At 40.8% G+C, this 20,209-nt stretch overlaps 1 protein-coding gene across 3 annotated transcripts in view; it reads right to left on the bottom strand.

Moving 5' to 3' along the window:
* RAPGEF5 (Rap guanine nucleotide exchange factor 5) overlaps positions 1-20,209 on the bottom strand; it is a 151,656-nt gene that overhangs the window by 96,331 nt on the left and 35,116 nt on the right. For all 3 annotated transcript variants that reach the window (XM_042888225.1, XM_042888226.1, XM_042888227.1), the window contains 3 exons: positions 18,860-19,028; positions 12,023-12,089; positions 5,514-5,562 (listed from right to left, as the gene is read on the bottom strand). In XM_042888225.1, coding sequence (XP_042744159.1) covers positions 5,514-5,562; positions 12,023-12,089; positions 18,860-19,028 — 285 coding nt within the window. The remainder of the gene's footprint in view (positions 1-5,513; positions 5,563-12,022; positions 12,090-18,859; positions 19,029-20,209) is intronic.

Genomic DNA, 20,209 nt, shown 5'->3' with positions numbered 1-20,209 from the left:
CAACCTCATTTTTCAACCACGTGTATAAATCTGACACAAATTCTTAAGGATTTCAGAGTCAATGTAACAACTCTACTACAGGTGAGTAACAACATAACATAGGACATTCACATAGCATGGACTGATTAATTATTCTAAGTTATTATTAGAACAATTCAAATAGTATTTCTAATTAATATAAAGGAACGTCATCAGAAAGTCTCACATGGATCTGTGCTGCTTGAGGAAAAGGGCTGAATGGGAAAGATACAACTTCCTAAGCTAACAAAGCCAATAAAGCAGCTGACCACTGCCAGATGGGTCTCCTGGGCTCCTTCCCACACCACTCCCCACCCATCCGCTAGAGCTGCCATCCTCGCTTTGCACTGGTTCCAGCACCTCTGAGCCCTGAGAGGAAGGATCTAAAGATATTGAGTACCTGGGAGGAAAAGTTGCATATAAAATCCAATACTGGTAATTGCAAACTCATTCCCATAGGAAAAATTATATGTAGCAGTATGCAGGCAACAAGCAAGCCTCCGCTACAGCTCTGTGCACTTTCATTTTCTAAACTTAATGCTCGATAGGGATCAAAAAGAAAAACGCACACAGAGAGAAAAGGAAGAGGATTAGTAATTAATTGATACGTTACCGAACAGAACACAGAAAATACCATAATACTCCTGCATAAGCTGGTGTGTTTCCATGTTTTAAATGCTTCATGCTGTTCCGCTTGCCTCATCCCAAAATAACATAATAGAAGATGAAGCAAAGATGATCAGTTTTAATGGAAGAGATTTAGAATGAGGAATAAGTAGTGTTTTAGCCTGAAAATGAGACAGCTCACTGGTGATATGACAGAAGGACACAAAACAGTACAAAGATGGACTGGGGATGGGTTGTTCACCACTTGCATAACTGAAGAGCAGTATCACAACACCTACCATCATAGGGATTGTGTTTAAAACAAACAAACAAAAAATGCTTTCACACTCCTCTAACCATAGGACTCAGTGCCACAAGATGGTCTGAAGTACCAAAGGGTTCAAAAAGCAATCTGACAAACCAGTGGTAAGAAAGTTCACCAGGGGCTACCTACCGCAGAACGAGCACAGCAAAATCCCTCTTTTGGGTGGATGCTGAGTGAGCACATTGGGACTGTCTCTACTTGTTCAGTTTTCCTGCCCTAAGCATTCTCTGTTCATCACTTGCAGTGGGATCAGAACTGGATGCACTTTTAACTCGATCAGGCCTGACTGCTGCTGTATTTCTAACCTGGTGATGTTGCTTCAGGTGTGCTCAAGCACAGCCATGCTGCAGCTCCAGTGGCACTCAGAATGTGGCACAGCTGCTGCTGGGAGGGAGAGCTGCTCACAGCCTGTAAGGCTCAAGCCCCACTGGTGTGAGCTCACACCAAATCGCCTGCACTGTTCTTCACAGGAAAGAGAAGAAAACCCCCTGCCCTGTTTGTTCCCCATGCCATAGTGCGCAGCTCATGCTCAGAGTTGCCCGACTTCTTGCTTGTAGACAGGATTAGCATGAGCACAGAGCATCCACCTGACAGACTTTGATCAGATGTGATATACCCATGTATCTCTGCCACTGGCTAAACCTCCAGCCTTAGGCTATTTGCTGCATTTTCTCCCTGCTTTAGCTGCCTTCTCTAACACATAAGGAACACGTCACGAGCCATGACAAGCAATCGAGATAAATGCCAGCCCTTGTAAAGCTTCAGAACAGAGGCTGCCTCTCTGTTCTGCCCCAGCACACTTGTGGTAGCGATCACAAACCAGCAAGGTATAAATAAACACCACAATTCGAATTTCCAAGTGCCTACAATTAAAAACAGAGTTATCTTCTGCTCCAGTTACTTGCTTCCCAAGACCTGTTACCAAATCAAGAATGCCAGCATTTAATCTATTTATTTCTGATGTTAAGCAAGAATAATTTTAATGCATTTTTATATGCCATAGAGAAGTGCACAGGCTCGTTTTTTCTTCTTAGGTCAACTTTATTATGAGAGCTTTATTCTCGTGAAATACAAATGCTTTGTAGTCAACAGCACAACTGAAGACCATCAAAACTTCAGGATTACAGGCATTAATTTTACTCCTTTTTCATTGTTTAGTTTCATTTGCAAAAAAATTACCAATGTTAAGTTCCACCTGCATGAGGGCTCTCAAGCACCCACCTACCTGCCTCCCCCTGGCTATGTGTTACTGAGTGTTACGGATGCAGCATACATTTTAAATATGAACGGGCAGATCTCCACAGCATACAGGTTTTTTATTTCTCAGATTCTGCATTTTTCCTTCAGCCATCTGCCAGTTTTATGCTTGTTCTCATACTCTTCCACTCCACAAAAAAAAACAAAGAACACCTCTGGAAGAAAAGCGCTCTCGCTCACATCTTGCAGACCTCACTTTCTGCTGATGCTGCCCACCCAGTAAGAATCTGATGCTCTGCCCTACCCTACATCAGGCTCCTGTGTCTGTCTTCATTCACAGAGCATTTTGTCAGCAGATACAGACAGTGTCTAGATCTCTGATCTGAAACAGCTGTTCCAGCCCAAGAACTGAAATAGCCGTAATTACTGCTTCTCATACACTGAATTTCTTCAACTGCTATATAGCAACACAAGTTTTATTTCACTGCTTGTTTCACCCTGATAACCAAAGGCAATGCTTCCCCTATCCAAGCACAGCAGACCTCAGAGACTGGAGTCTATTTGGCTCTCACAGAGGAGGCTGCAGTTCTCACGTGCTTGCCTAGCACTTTTATGCAACATAACACAGTGATTGTCACAATGGCTCTAGATAAGTAGTATTATAGGTTTTAACAGCCAGTTTTTCTAGTACAATTAAATCACTGGAAAGCATCTCTCTAAAGGCAGAGGTATATCCAGGAATAAGGTAATTCAGGAACAAACCGCACAGTCTCTATTTTAATTAAAAAAAAAAAAAAATTCAAGTTTTGCTCTTCCTGGTAGTGCTAGCCAGCGGTCTGGAGGAAATATTTCAAAACACTGTAATTTAAAAACCACCAAGCCTTCAAAAGCAGCACATAAACGTCTGCATAATAGCTTTGGGGTTTGCAGTGCAGACCTCAAGGAAAAGTCTCAGTGAAGGCAGGCCCTACCCAGCACCCAGACCCACCCAGCAGCAGGACGAGGGCTGCAGCCCACGCTCAGCCTGGACCAAACCAGGGCCTCCGGCCCAATAGCCATGTGCCACAGTTTTAAAGCCAAAATAAACTCTTTGTCTGAGGTTTATTTCCTGGCATTATATAGAGTCTTGGACAAGGTTAGAAGAACAATATCTTAGAAAGATCCTGTGGCTTTTAGCTCCAGAAGCACTTTCTGTGAAATACGCTTCACTTCAGCAGGCACAGCATACCACAGCCTGATTGTTTGCAGTAACTGCTATGCTGTGAACTTAACCATCAGCAATAAAATAAATAAGCGTCATAATCAACCACTCTAATTTACTCTGTTCCTACTGAAGTAAAGTCATTAGCACAAATTAGACCTTACAGTTAAGCCTGTTCTTGTAGCCGTTTATCTTTTTAACAGTTGTCCAAGATGAGGCACAAAGAAACGCACATTTCAAAAACAAGTGTGCCTGGTTTGGGCTAAGACTGTTTAAAGAGCTGACTTTCATTCAGATTGAAACTGATTTTGCTCATGTTTCCATTAACATATTAGGAAGGGCCGATCAGCACTTCAGAGCTCTGCAGGGAGCTTTGTTTATTTAAGGCTGAAATTTTTAACTAAACCATTTCTGTCTGCTCAACATGGGCTGCCATTCTACCAGCACAAGGGAGACTCCAAGAACTGCCCTGCCCCTTTCCCATTTTATACCCTGCAGCCCATTCCCAATCCATTTGCCCCAGTCCCACATCGCAGGGACAGAAGTTTACGGAGCCATCCACCAAACAGAAAACAGATGCTAACTCAGGTTAAAACAAACTCTTTTAGGGAAAGGAGCTTGTCTTCACAAGCAGTTGCGGTAATAACATTTGCCAAAAGAACTAAAGATGAGATGTAGAGACAGAGATTTCTTGGAGCTGTATAACTGCTAAGTAAAAGCTTTGTGGAACCATACACTTGACCCATTTTACAGCAAAACAAAAGGAATCTTTCAATCTCCCCTTAAAATACCCTGTTTTTTTTTCCTGCACTGAACCAGAGCAGAAGCATTTCCACTTTCAGCCATCATAATTCAGGTGGGACTGGGCTGGCAACAAGTGAGGACAGCAGCAGAGGGCTGCTGACATTGCTAACTACCACAGCAGCTTCAGAAGCCAAGTGATGATACTCAGAGAATTATGCAGCTCTGAATTCACATTTACATGTAATTGTTTTCTGTGGATTTACAGGTAACCAAGGATGCAACCTATGGGTATTTCTATTTCTGGCCAAAGATGCATCACACTGTCTGAAATCTTCTTTCAATATGGAAGTATTTGCAGATATACCAGCCACATCTTCTGGTGCCTTGAGTTTACAGTGCCATTTTGTCCACAGTGGTGTGTTGCATATAATAAGTTTTTGTTGTACTTGCAAATAGCAGATAGACAGACGGATACAGATCCTATGACACCATATCATTAGCAAGTCAGAAAATAGCTCAAAGTGCAAGATCTATTACCTCAATTTCTAGCAAAATCACTGAAGTCACAAGAAATGCTCAGTGAAATTACTCCCAAGGACCTCTAAGGCTTTGGGAACATGCCAGTAATTTAATTCAACTCCATTTCTGTTTTGCTCTGGCAATACATTCATCTCTCCCTTTGCCAAAGGCAGTTTGCCCTGACTGCACATTAACAGGCAAAGACACCTGAGAGTTAACCCTGTAGAGGAGCAGGTCTGCTCACATAGGTTTGGTTAGTTACTATGCAAAGCCAGGGAAATGGCTGTTCTGATGAACACTGATAGAGGTGAATGACCACAGATTTCAGTACGTTTACACTCTATCAAGAGCACATGCTGTAATGCTCGTATTCTCAAATTTTCAGTTACATTTCCCCTTTCTGGCTTCATAACAGAATTGCTGCTATAGTCATTTGGGTGCATCAGATAAGTCCTCAGGAAAGAAAGCCCTCATGCACAAAGTTGGCCTTTTGCTTAAGATAAGGAAGTGCACCTGATCAGGCAAGTAAAACACAGCACAGATGGCATGAGATGCCAGGCCATACAACAAACACAGGGAATTTATCAACTTATTTGTCTGCTATAAAGTGCAAAGCCAGAGGTAACAACTACATTAGCTAGCAAGAGATCTGCATTCAATTCAAGCATAGCACTTGTATTTTACCAGCAAGGCCATTAGATGTGATGGGAAGAAAAGCTAAACTTCACTCAGTGAAGAACTGTACAGTGTCCTGTATGCAGATTCTCCAGTGAGGAGGATCTGGGGGGAATGAGCTCCATCTTTGCTTCCCAATCTTAATAGGACAGCAACAAAAATATAAATACTTTAACAACAAAAGGGAGCAATGTTATACAAACCTCTCCAAAGTCCAGTCTGACTCACCTGACTTCCTGGCTTTCAAGGCAATGACTGCAGCCAGCTCCCTCTGAACCTAGAATACCAGGATAGGAAGCGATGGTTACTGATATGCAGTAGAACAAAAAAAGCAACCTTGGTAGGATACAGAGTATCAGTATTTTGGAGCAGTAAACTACAGGTGGGATTACGCAGAAAGTCTCAAAACTGCAGTCACTTTTCTAGGAAATCAACTTCTTTTTTTTCAGCTGGGAATCCTGTGACAATGATTTTGTTTCAATCTTAATTTAATGTAAATATTGCACCTTTCTTAGGGAATGGCTAATTCAGTAGCTTGACATGCAATTTATTTGTGCAGCATATCTCCTTCACAAGCACACACTTAAGGCTTCTTCCTTTCCTTCTCAAATGTTTATTTGCTCTACTGAGCACCCTTGTAGCCTTGGACTTCTGCATGACTGCAGCACAGGCACATTGCCCATGCTGGGGTTTGGCTAAGGTTCGTGGATATAACTGACATTCACTTTTGCAGCCTCGAGGAGGGAACAACTCTCCTATCTGCACAACTGACCATTTCAGGACCAAAATTTAGCTCCTATTTCTGCACGTTCACCTGCAGCTATCTCGTTTTCAAGCTGTCTTACCAGGATGTGATGAAATGACTGCCACACCAGCCAAGTCCTTCTCTCAGCTTCTTGTCTCTGCTTTTCTGCATTCCCTCTACTTTCCATATAATCTCTATGCTACCAGACACAGTTTTCTTTAGCCACCTCAATCCTAAAATCTTTTCCTTTAAAAAAAATATAATAAAAAACTAGTAAATTTCCACATTATGCATATTTCTTTTATTCTGTATACTTCTCACTACCATCACCTATCTCCCTGCAGCTGCCTCGAGTGCCTTGAGGACACACAGAACCCCAGGTGCTCTCCTGCATACACCATAATGCTTCCCTCCCTCTGCCACATCCAATTCTCCCAGCTCCCCTTGTTTCCCAAAGCAGCCTGTCCTGAGAATAACAAAAGAATGGTGGGATGCTCCAACAGCTTTTCTGGGGATTGTCTTATCTCTGTGCACAAAGCGTCTTGCATGGCACGCTAGCTGTTTTGTCTAACAGACCTGTGTACAGCTCAGGCTATTCTGAAGTGGGAGTTTTGGAATATGATTTCTAAAAGGATGCAAAATTTAAAACATCATTTGCAAGACATGGTGTATGACCAGAACTATGCCCATGAAGAGCCCCTGTAGTAGCACAGTCAGTAACAACAGTCTATATCCCATTCACAACACTGAAGAAAAGTTTAAAACTGTAAAACCAAAATAATCCATGCTATATTGCTCTGAGCAGAAAGACAGACTGCAGTGGTTACCGTGAGAAGACAAAACTGCATGGGACATGTCAGGACAATGGTAACCCTGCATCCGCTGATCACACAGCTGCCACCCAGCAGCCTGCTCCATGTGGGGCAGAAAGCAGTCATACCAGAGGCCACATCCTTCCTTCCCTTATAGCAAAGGAAGTGACAGATTTTTTGCTGTCTTTGCAAGGTACATGGATCTTTTCTACTCCTTGCTGCTGCCCCACAGAAAGGGACCTACTTTTCTGCTGCTCCAAGCAGGAAAGTATGAAGGCAGTGCCACAGATCTCTTAAACACTGTCCTGTTTCCAGCACAATAGTGCAAGCTGGCAATATCACCTTCCCTTCCTTCCTTCCTGTATACTCATTCCCACGTCTGGAGAACTATTAATCACGTTTAATACAAGCACAAACTGCAAGCATGATAGGAAAGAACTTTTTTTTTTTTTTTTTTTTTTTTGCAAAACAACTTGCATGCTTACTTGCAACATTTAATATACACAAGTAATAACACACAAGCTATCCAGAGAGATTTTACATAAAAGCCCAAGCCTTTTCAGAGTAACCAATAACCCCACCAGCACTTGTCTTGGATAAACCGCTCAGACCTCGTGCTCTTTGTTAACCTCAACAGGAGGTACCAGTGTCAGTGCCCCAGGTGCAGACAATATGAAATAGTGCATGATGACTCATCTTTATCTTTATTTTTTAGTGTTTAAAAAACATGTTATCTCAAGATAAGCCTTACGAGACATAACAATCTTCAACAGTTGTAAACATACCAATTAATTAATCCAATCAAACAGAATTGGAAAAATGCAAATCTCTTTGTGAACATTAAAAAAAAAAAAAAAAAAAAAAAAAAAAAAAAACACCACCTTCCTAGAAACAGGAGAAAAAGCAGCACTGAAGTATCCTGCTATTCTATGCACAGTATTACTTTCTCTTACAAGGTAGAACTTTATAAATTTGAACAACAGTGTTATCATCACAGGCAATAACAGCACCACTTTTCTGAATTTTCTCTATATTAAGCAAAATATCTTGTTGGTTGGTATGTGCTGAGAATGTAGCTGGCGTTGAATTTAATCTGAACAAAATCTTTAACCTAAAACAGGGGGGGGAAATGTCCCTTTAGTCTTAGTATTAAGCAAACACTCCTTCCTCAAAGGGTTTCACCCTGTCAGTCTGAGCTCCCTCTCATAGGATTCACTTCAGTCAATAAGAATTGGTACTGCTAAGCATCCTTTTAAATTTGTCTGGTGTCCCTAGATTTCATAATCTATATGCTTTTGTCTACTTTAGCGTAAATGCACTTGACATCTCCGCTGGACATGCAATTCCTATGCATCATTACACCAAAGGAAATCAGTGTACAACATTCAATCCTCACTGCACATATGCCACATATTATCATACTTCTTCCTAATAGGATTTCAGTTACGGCCTGTTTGACAAAATCAAGTCCCAAATCACATTGCAGATAATAATCTAGACTCAAAGTAAAATATATATTCAAACAAGAGCTATGCCTACCGTAATAAATGGAGATATTAAATACAAAAAAAAAAAATTGTTTATACATGTAGCTTGTCACTACAAAGTGAGCACTATCTAAATACTATCCCAATTTGAGTAGCGATGCAGATGTCAAGACCGATTCAGTCTTAAAGACTAGCTCACCACATTGTATTTACAGAAATATTATTCTTACAGTCAAAAGAGAATGTCCTGTGCATGCACCTTGCCACATCTTATTCAGTTTTCCTTTTGCAATAAGAAAGAGCAAGAGTATTCACATGGAGTGGTACCCACATGTATGCCTGCTTCCTCAAATACAAGCAGTAAATTTATATGGTTAATCTTCTCATCCTCAAAAGACAAAAGATGGCTAAAAAAAATGTAGAGTTTAATTCACATTTTTGTACCTCAAGTAATGACAGTATGACGGACTCCAAATAAATGCAGTACCTGGATGTCTTCTTCTTAAGGTACCAGGAAACTGTATTTCCCAGATGCACTGCATTAACATCTCAGTGTGCTCTTTTACCTTATCACAAAGTGATGCAACAAAAACACTCAGAAACATCTCGAAGTGCGCTGGTTTTAACAGACAGTGCTACAAGGCCTTTTAGATGCAGCTCCTTCTTTGGGACATGACATGGAATTCACTGCAGCTCTGGAATGCTTCTTTAAACCCAGGAGTGTTCTTTACATTTTTCCTAAATACTTACTGCAGTGGAGTATAAAACAAGAGCATGAAGCTCAATAGGTTCTATTCAGTTACCTGCACTGACTCTGCTTCTTCCACTGTAGAGTAACTTGCAAAGAAAAACCAACACATGACCAAGTTAGTTTCTTGTATTTCGTACCCGACTGCTCTTAAAAGAGATGTATTCCATGGATTATGTACAAAGATGAGAAAAAAAAACCTCTGCAGTTTTCTCCAATTGCTCTTCTGATTTGTATCATTCACCACAGTCACTCTTATCTTCTATGATCTCCCTAGTCATTGTTTAAAACTAAGAGCGCGTTTCCTTGCCTAACCATTTCAACTGGGTGAGTCATCCTAAAACACACAAATTGTGCAGTGAGAGAAGTAGAGTTATGCAAAAGAAACAACACCTGGTAACAAAGAATATTAGGGAGTAATAAGAGAAAGGCCAACAAAAAAAGCCAGACTGCAGTAAAATAAAAAAGGTGAAATGAGGAATTCACCAACCTTGTGCAGGTTTCTGTGCCAGTCACTATTCCCTTTACAGAGAGTGAATGCATCACCATTACAGCTTAAGGCATGACTGCTTTTTGTAAAAGCAGACTTCCAAAATAAATCACACATTCAGCAGCCTAAAAATGCCTATTTCTCCTCCCTGGCTCTATGGAATGCCTGGGGAAACTGGCTCAGGGGTAGATGCTTGCCACATGGCCACTTGTATTTAGGTGAGGTGCATTCTATCCTTTGCAACAAAAAAGCTTTAGCATGGATAGAGAGGTACACAACTAGACCTTAAGTGCACCCACGCCTACAAGTTCTCTTTGCACTTTCCAACACTAAACCAATGATTTATACGTTAGGCACAGAGACCCCTTGGTTGGGGAGATCTTCCCAATCAGTTCATATACTTAAATTAGGAAATTCAATCTCTAAAAAAAAAAAAAAACAACAAAATCTGGCACAGGAACATCCTTCTGACCTGACACAATGTTTTTAATCTGTTACAGGAAAGACAAAGAGAAAGCAGAGGAGACAGCAGTAGTATTTGCAGGCTGTTTTCCCCTATTGCCTGATGGGATTTGAATCACTGTACCTAGAAACGGGTGAAAAAGTAAAATTTAATCTCCAGCTGCTTTAGTGCTGAGCTGCAGGCAAGATTCTTCACTTCTGGAACACTAATCTGAAAAATACTGTGAGCAGATTCTGAAGTACAGATTCTTCAAGTAAGAGCGGTTTAATTCTGTACAGAATACAAGAATATTCAGTGAACCAAAAAAGAATACATTGCAAGCAAATTTCCAGTCATGACCCTCATGGTTGGCTTCCTTCTCCAGCTCATAGGGCTCTTTTCCAAGAAAAAAACATAGAGAACCTATATCCTGATGAGGACAGCATCCTGCTGAACAGTGAAAGCTGAGGGTTCAATTCCCCTTGAAGCACATGAAGGCTCACGATGAAGCCTTAAGAAGAATATTAGATCCCAGACTACTGGATAGAGGAAATGGAGTAAAGCAATATTACAGATTGTATTCCAGCTTCCCTTAGAGGGAGAAGTTAATATGTAAATGTTAACTTTTCATAGAATCATAGAATCACCAAGGTTGGAAAAGACCTAAAAGATCATCCAGTCCAACCATTCACCTATCACCAATAGCTCCCACTACACCATGCCCCTCAACACAACATCCAGTCTTGAGGTCATTTGAGGTATTCTGCTCTGTTCTCAGGCTTTTTGTCCAGAGTTGGACTAGAAAATTGATACAGAGAGCCTGTACAAACAAAAAAAAAAGCAGAAAAAAAAAAAAAAATCAGTTGTTTTTGACACCACACCATGCCAGTGAATGGGCCTCAGGCCATCTGCAAATGCAATTGCCTAATTTTTTTTCAGTTAGTTAGCTGCAGTGGTAAAACAGCTCATTAAAATAAAACAATATTGAACATACGTCTTATTGTTGGAATCACCAAGGATGCAGTTCAAAGGTTTGCCCTTGCAAGATAGATGAGAAGCACTCTGAACTCAATGTCAATTACTCAAATGCTTAGAGATGTGCATTCTCCTCCAACGTGTCCATCAACAGTTCGTTCCATTGCTCTCAACATGTTTTGCTGAGGGAAAACACATTCTTTTAGTTTTGAGAGAGGAATCTTTTGATGGGTACTGGAAACACTCAATCAAGAAAGTGTTTTGGGGTTTTGTTTGCTTTATTGTTGTGTTGTTGCTTCTTTTGTATTTTTCTTTTTCTTTTTTTTTTTTTTTTTAAGATGACTTTGCAGTAAGTATGTTTTCCTATTTTTTTACTCCAAGTAAATTAAAAATGGAGGAAATCAAGTTTCTGAGTTTCTGATTCTTTCATTTTTAGTGTCAGAAAAAAAAACAATAAATTTGAATATAGGGACAATAAAAAATAAAGAACAATTTACAAACAGAATCTTCTAACCTCATAATTTTGCACAAGGTGTTGAGCAAAGAGAATTGCTGCCTTCCCACATTTTTGTAAATATCTTTTGTAAAGACATTTGTCTTTAAAAAGCTCAGCACAAATTTTCTTTCCTTTCAATTTTTCAGAGTTTTCAACACACCCACTTGAGTCATTTTTCTCTTCCTTGCTTTCCCCTAGACTATTGCTGTGCTCCATTTGATCAAGAAGATCTGAGTGCAAACTAGCTGGCAGAAAAATGAGCGTGATTCTCCAAACTGATATTTCCTGGGCCATGAATAGCATGGATTATAAGAGAGCAGAACTGCAGTCCTTCCTGGGACTGATTTTAACAGCTGTCTAACACACTAAGACTCTAATGGAGCTTCCTCCTTTTAGGGCCAAAAAAAAAAAAAAAAAAAAAAAAAAAAGAGTTTGCATTACAAGCACCTCTTCACTAAGACTTGCTTCTTTAATTTGAAAAGATCCAAAACATGACAGTATTTCAAACACGATCAGTACAAACTTTGATGCAGTGACCTTACCGCAGAAGTGAGACGAGCAAGAATTTCAGCATTGGTTTCTGCTGTATCTTCTATTTTTTGATCAGGCCTTAAAAAACAAAAATAAGATTATATTATTTCTTTCATTCTGTTTCAACATCTTTTGATTTCTGAAAAGCACAGAGCTATGTGGCCAGAGGCACTACTGTAAAAGGGCTTTTGAGATTCTACATCAAAAAGATGACTGCAACGTGACAATAATTAATTGTGTCAGTAACTACAGAGCACAGCCTTTGTACCTTGCTGTCAAGAACTTTTGTGATTGGATTGACGTAAATCAATGAGAGAATTCTTCAGCTATAAAAACATGATGAAAAACTGAAGAACACAGGACATTCTTAACTCAAAGTTGCTTATCATAGAATCATAGAATCATAGAATCATAGAATCACTAAGGTTGGAAAAGACCTAAAAGATCACCCAGTCCAACCGTTCACCTATTCCCAATAGCTCCTACTAAACCATGTCCCTCAACACAACATCCAGCCTTTCCTTGAACACCCCCAGGGTCGGTGATTCCACCACCTCCCTGGGCAGTCCATTCCAGTGCCTGACCACCCTTTCTGAAAAGTAATACTTCCTCATGTCCAGCCTGAATCTCCTCTGCCGTAGCTTGAAACCATTCCCCCTGGTCCTATCACTAATGACACGAGAGAAGAGGCCGACCCCCAGCTCACTACAACCTCCCTTCAGGAAGTTATAGAGAGCAATAAGGTCTCCCCTGAGCCTCCTCTTCTCCAGGCTGAACATTCCCAGCTCCTTCAGCCTCTCCTCATATGGCCTGTGTTCCAGACCCCTCACCAGCTTTGTTGCCCTTCTTTGAACACGTTCCAGGGCCTCAATATCTTTCTTGCAGTGAGGGGCCCAAAACTGGACACAGTACTCGAGGTGCGGCCTCACAAGTGCTGAATATAGGGGAACAATCACCTCTCTGCTCCTGCTTGCAACACTGTTTCTGATGCAAGCCAGGATGCCATTGGCCTTCTTGGCCACCTGGGCACACTGTCGGCTCATGTTCAGCCGAGCATCAATCAATACCCCCAGGTCCATTTCCTCTACGCAGTCCTCCAGCCACACCGCCCCAAGCCTGTAGCGTCGCCTGGGGTTGTTGTGGCCGAAGTGCAGGACCCGGCATTTGGCCTTGTTGAAACTCATCCCATTGGCTCCAGCCCAGCTCTCCAGCCTGTCCAGATCCCTCTGTAGGGCCTCGCTACCCCCAGGCAGATCCACACTTCCAGCCAATTTGGTGTCATCTGCGAATTTACTGAGGGTGCACTCGATGCCCTCATCGAGGTCATCAATAAAGATATTGAAGAGGACATATGCATTATGTGAATGCATATTTTGCTGTGCTAAAAACCTGCCATCAGCAGAGCAAAGTCTTGCATCTGCCCACCAACCAGCTTTCCTCAAGTGTGGAGAAGCACCTTTAATGGTACACACACTTGCACAGATAAAAGCAGGCAGCATCAAAATTACTATGGGGCAGGTGCAGTTTGATACTGATGAAAAAGTAAAATTGAAAAGAATAAAGATAAGAAGCCATAAATTAGCAAACTAAAGTAACAGCTGAGAACACTGTTAGGTTGCAATGACAGTAGTTCACAAAACAGAAAGAACTGATGTGTCTTCACAAAAATGGGGCAGTGCATGATCAACCCTTTTAGAGGCTGTCACAGAACTTGCACATGTGGAAGAAGCCACACTGACACTGCTGTGGGATTTTGTCTTTATTTTGTATTTTGTCTTTATATTTTGTCTTTAAAACAGCCTAATTCTCACCAGTAAACTACCTGTGAGCCTTTCATAAGACTTACAGACAATCAGAATATTGTCAACCAAGGATACAAGTACGATAGGGTTACAACTGGGGAAAGAAGAAAAGGACATCTTTTACTTTTGACAGTTTTCAAGAAGCATGGCATGCCAGCAAATTGAGCAGATATGCATAACTGCAGCTGCTGTACTACACATAAATCACTGCTATTAGCAGTTCCTTCTGTCTTTGGCTCAATTATTTAATTGCTCATATGCCTTGATGTGTTTAGAGAGATTACTGACAAGATGTCTGGAATACACAGCTGGAGCATTTGTTGTTCTTACAACCCATGTCCAAAAATTTCTTTCCCTAATTAAAAAAAATTAAGGTCAGAAAGCATTGGATGACACATGCATTCATCCTCTGGCAAGCATATTCAAATCAAAAAGGTAATCTGGATTAGAAAGCACCATCATTATCACAACTACCTTTCCCATTGAAAGAAAAAATGTGATTTAATGATTTAAGTGTTATAAAAAGCCCAAAATAAATAAATAAAAGTTTGCATTCACTGATTTATTCAGTTTCTCTCTTCCTAATTTGGAATGAGAACAGTTGACCACTGTCTATACCTACATTTCCCTGCACATCTGATCTCTTCTGATCCCCCCAGAACCACGACGGGATGAGGTTTTTCTAAATGGGTGGCAAAAGACAGCAGCTCTATACACAGCCACAGATACAGTTCATCAGAAAAGCACTTAACACAGCTATTTCTATCTTGGGTTTTTTTTATCTCTTCATCTTCTATGTTAAAATGTTCCCCATACTCATCCGCATATGAGCTTCAAATTCTTATGAAAACATTAATGCACTGAAAATTGTAGCCAACTTTCCAGGATTTGAGAGGAAGATTGTATTTTGATATCCAAGCTAATGAAAATATAGTAGGGCTGGTACTGAACAGAGACAAAAAGCCCATGTAAACAAGTCTAATGACTACACTGCTCAGTCTTGGCATACTTGGACAGAGCAACACACAGGAATGCTTGCCCCAGATCTGCAAACAGGCAGGTCAGATCTGCACAATCACTATCATGCACCACATGGAAGCAAATGCATTGCTTCCCAAGCTGCTGACAGAGGAAGTGATACAGCTGTGCTTATGATCCCATGCCTGGACAGTACCTCAAATATCCAATGTAGAGCCACAACCTATGCTGTATGCTGGGTGTACAATCTACCTACAATGCAAATAAAAGACCCAGGGATACCTAAGAGTTGTCTCCATTCAGCAAAAGCTTTCCAGGAACCCCAAGGGCACTCACTAAATGGATATCCCATCGTGGGTATCTGTATTAAAACCAACCTACCCATAAAAGGGGCTGCTTTTCCAAAGTTAATAAAACATATATTATTTTTGGACAGCAGATACAGAATATAGTGTAAAATTTATGAAAATAAAATAAAAAACAATGTAAAGGGGAAAAATCCCATTTCTAATTTTTCCTTCAGATAACTACAAAAGTACTGTTCGTTCCAATAGTCCAAGGCATCCAATGTGTTCTGGCACCGGGAATTAGGTGTCGTTATAAACATCTACATTTGCAAAGAAGGAAGTAGAAGCACATAAAGATTAAATGTCTGATACAATGCCACTGCAGTCACTGGGAAAGAATTCAGGAGGCACTGAATGAGAGCCTAGGTGACTGCTCAAGGCTGCAAGGAAGTCCATGGCAGAGCTCTGAATACAAATCTTTTGTTCCCAGGTTAAGCCAACATTCACTTATTTTCTATTCAAGCTGAATTTGGCCATGATTAACATTGTTTAATGACCCCAAGAGGCTTCAACATCAGTCTCACCTCATCTGGCAACATCTACAGTGGCTCAACACTGAGAACACATGCAACAGCATGCTCCTGGGTGAGAAGACCCGTGGTGCTCCTGGGATTCACCAGTGTACCTGTCAACCCAGGCAAGCACAGTACCTTTGCTGCCCATCAGCATCTGCAGAGATAGAGCTTGTTGAGCACCTGGGCACAATGCAAGAAGCTCAGCACTGTATCCTGGTGCACAAGCAGGAGGTCACTGCTCATTTCATCAAAAGCAAGGAATGATTAACACAGTAATAATGGCCCTCTCCCTATAAACACAGGGGAAACCAACAATGCAGACTAACAGAAAAATGAATACAAAAAATTAAGGTAGAAAAAGACAGTGCTAAAGGTATCAATAACAACTATATGTGTATTTCGTAAGATAAACACTTACTGCAAGAAAAGGTTTTTAGAATTGCCTTCATTAAAAGAAACACATCAGTTTATTTAACTTGGTGGGATGACTTTAACACAGATCTCATCACATCTATTCACTTTCAGGTTGTGTTCTAGCAGTTCATTATGTGCATGAGACATAGAGAATTTTGAAACTGGAAAACCCACCCTTCCCTTTTAGTATCACCTTCCCTAGAGACTGTAACACTACTTAACATTCAGTTCCTTCAATATGTACTTTAAAAAAAGCACCTCTTCAATCTGACAGGTAAAATCTCCAGAAAATAACTCTTCAGTGACAACATTCCCAAAAGGAACCCAGCTTTGACTAAAATTTGAATAATGCAAGCTGGAAGGAGCTGGAAAGGTACATTAAAGAATAATTGTTCAATTTATGTGACAGGGACCATCCTCCACAAGAAATGCCTGTTACACTGAAATGATGAAAGAGCAAAGTTGGCATTAAAATGGAGGAACTCTGGCCAAGGTCAGCATGCCTGGCACATTTTTAACTTGAACCTGAAAAGTCTCGAACCCATTCTTTTACCCAGTATCCTTTAGGTAACATGTCAGTATGAACTATCTGATTTGCCTTTTTGAGTCAAAGCCTTTCTACAAGTAGTCATGAACCATGACAAGTGGCCTCATTTGCAGTGATAATGAGGAAACCCATAATCCCCACTGAAATCAAGATGAAATAGCCCTGATTATTTAAGGAATAGCCAAATTGTTTACTACTCAAGTAGACTGGATGACAAGAATTTCTGTTTCCAAAACTATTCAAAGGTTTTGATTCACATGACTCACCTGCTTAGAAGATCACACTCAAGTAGGGGCTTTTGCCAATTTATGGGTTTTGTCCCTTGTCAGAGCTCACTCAAGCTGACCAAATAAATTCATTTTCAGAGGAAGCCTCACTCTAGAACTGTCAGTTTCTGGTCATGAGGGCAGTCAGCTACAGGAGCAGTGATCAAGATTCTGCCTTGAGCCACATACAGAAGTTACTGAGTTCTTTTGCAATCAGCTCACAGCATTTAAGACACAGACAGAATGCCTGAATTTAAGAAACTGGGCTTGAGACATTTCCAGACACTCTGCACTTACTGGTCTTTTAAATTATTTCTGTTAGATATTTGTTTGAGAAAGTGCATTTTTAGTATCTACTACACAGAGAAGGAACATTTTGTTACCAAAAAAAAAAAAAGTTTTGTATCTGGCATTAAAGAGAAAAGAAAATCATTCTGCTGCCAAAGTAAGAATTCTCCACAGCTTAAGTATCATGTTTGAGGCTTCATCACACTAGGGACAATGAAAGAATTTAACCCCACTCATCTACTCTGGCCAGCTCCTGCAGCTCTGCCAAGGCATGAGGGGTCATGAGCCTCCAGACCTCTCACTGACGCCTTTTTCTGCATTTTGGCCTCTCACTGGGACACAAATAAGTATGGTTCTTTCTAGCTGCTGTAAATAGACAATATTTAGTATGCAGCTATTTTAGTGCAGAAGGTATGTTAACATCCCATGGTGAATTCAAGGGTTGCTGAACTTCCACTACTCCTCCTCAAAGGAAGAGAGAGAGAAAATAATGTGGAAAAGGTCTTGATGATTGAGATATGGACCAGGATATCATTCATCAGTTACCATCAAAGGCAAAACAGACTCAGCACAAGGAGATTAATAAAGATTATTGCTTATTAATAATAGGCTAGAGCAGTGAGAACTAAATGCAAATCAAAACCACCTCCCCTTCATCCACTCCCTTCTACTTCCTCACCCTGGCAGCACAGGAGAACGGGGAATGGAGGCTGCACTCAGTCAATAATACTTCATTTCTGCCACTCCTACGGGAGTACCCATGGGCTGCAGATCCTTCAGCCATATCCACTGCTGCAATGTGCATAGAGGAGTTCTCTCGTTGGGCTGCAGGGAACTTCTGCTCTGTGCCTGAAGCACCTCCTGCCCTCCTTCTGTACTGAACCTGGTTTCTCCCACATTTCTTACTACATTCCTACAGCTACGGTGCAGCATTCACTCTTTCTTAAATATGTGCAACCAGCATTGCTCATGGCTCAGCCCTAGCTAGCAGCAGGTCCCTTTTTTGCAGCAACTGGAACTGGATCTGAGCTGACACGGGAATTTCTGGGCTCTGCTCAGAGGCCATCCCTGTGTCTCTTCCACTACCAAATCCCTGCCATGTAACCACATACATATCCACGAGTCAGGTGAAAGAGAAGAAACAGGAAGGGAAACTCTTAAATTAAATATATAAGAGATAAAAACGTGAGACAACAGAGCTCTGACAAACATGCAGTAGCAAACTAAAAACAGATGACTGAAGCTACCATATTCCTACTCATCCACTCTATCCATCTGCTAGCTGAGCCTGATCCAGGACAAGGGCATCTGAGCTGCCAGTCAATTTGCTTCACAGCATGCTTGCTGACAAATTAGTGCCATACTTTCAAATGCAGGAGGAAACACCCCCAAAAAATAAAGCAGCTTGTGTAGGTAGTATAGCAAGCAACAGTCAGCAAGGTAATATATAAGAACCACAGTATCTAAACAACACCCAAGAGAAGTACTGCCGTTTATCCAGTACCACTGATTTTCTCAGATGCTAATCACAGTGCAGATCACAGAGAAGCCCATCTCTACAAAGCTTCCCAAGCCTGAGTAATAGAAAGCTGGCTCATTTGCACAGCGGCCTGATGGTACATAGTGTCATTGACAAGTCAGCTGTTTACAAAACAGTCTTAAGTTTAAAACAGATGTAGATATCTACTTACAGATTGCACATGTCGATCCTGGGAGGAGACAATGGCAGTAGTTGAAGTAGGAGCTTTACAGCGTTCTTCCAACCTCCTTCCTTCTCAAATTCACAGAAAAGGTAGGTACATTCATCCGCTGAGAACTGGTAGAAACTATAAGTGTCTCGAAAATAGAGTTCTCGGTCCACTGTTAAAAAAAAAATAACATTAGATTAAACTTCTACCACATAAAGGTTCTGTGTTCCCAACTTATACTATATTGCGGGGCTTTAATCCTGAGTTGCAACACCACACAGGTCCGAAAGGATCACAAACAGCATAGTAGCAATCCTTTCTTCTAGCATTAATTTAGTATCCAAACAAAACAATTCTAAAATCTTAGCATGTAGATCTTCAGGCTCCTGATATTGAAACTTTAAGATTGCTGATTAATCAATTTTGGAATCAGTTTGGAATGAGGAGATATGGCTAGAAGATAAAAACATTTCATTTGTCAAATTTTTAAGCCTCAATTTCCATTAGCTTCTAATATGTTCTTGCTAATGGCTAGGCACTTGTGAACAAAATTCAATAAACCAAATGAAAAGAATACACCAGGCTAAAAAGCAACAATAAAAAATTCTAAGTTTAAGAAAAAAAAAGTTGAAATGATTTCATGATGAACATCTTCACAGCACATTCATAAACTCACAGCTTTTAATGGTAATAACCTAATGCTTAGTCTATCATTATCGCAGTCCCTGCTAGAACTCAAGGGTTCTGTAGAATAGTCTTGAGTAGGATAATGTAGCAATACAAACAGCTGTCATCTTCTCTGGCATATCTGCAATTAAACTGGGCTCAAATGACAGGTTCCACAGCCAAAAGAGGGAGTTCCTACTGAGAGTGTCACTCAACTCTTGCCAAGGCTGCATTATCAGACATACTGTCAGCGCAACTGCAGTAGGATAAAGCCTTTAAGCATACACTGAGTGTCAGCTTACATATGGAGAAGTCTTCAACAACAACCTCGTCCTCTTGCACGGAGGAAAGGGAAGTGTCTAGCACAAATCCCTGAATGCACCACACTGAGAATGCACCAAGCTACCCAAGTGGTGCCATCAGGAGTGGAGTCTGTCAGATTTCCAGAGGCTGCTTACCAGTGCTATTGTCACAAACCACATAATCTGGACCAGACCCCTAAATTTGGAGGGGAAGGAGAAGCAAGTGGGTAGAACCTGGAACCACAATTTTCTCCAGGAGCTCAATCTTCTCACAACCTGTTGTTTTTCACAGATTAGAATACAGAGTGAAAGGGGAAATCACTAACTGCCAGAGAAGTCATCTGGTGAACTGGTGATCTGCAGAGAATAAACAGCTGCTATCTTA

This window comes from Lagopus leucura, unplaced genomic scaffold, assembly GCF_019238085.1.
Source record: "Lagopus leucura isolate 7727_CA_CO unplaced genomic scaffold, USGS_WTPT01 Super-Scaffold_100157, whole genome shotgun sequence".
Lineage (NCBI taxonomy): Eukaryota > Metazoa > Chordata > Aves > Galliformes > Phasianidae > Lagopus > Lagopus leucura.
Note: the sequence above shows the minus strand (reverse complement) of the source record. Positions and strands in the feature narration are given on the sequence as shown.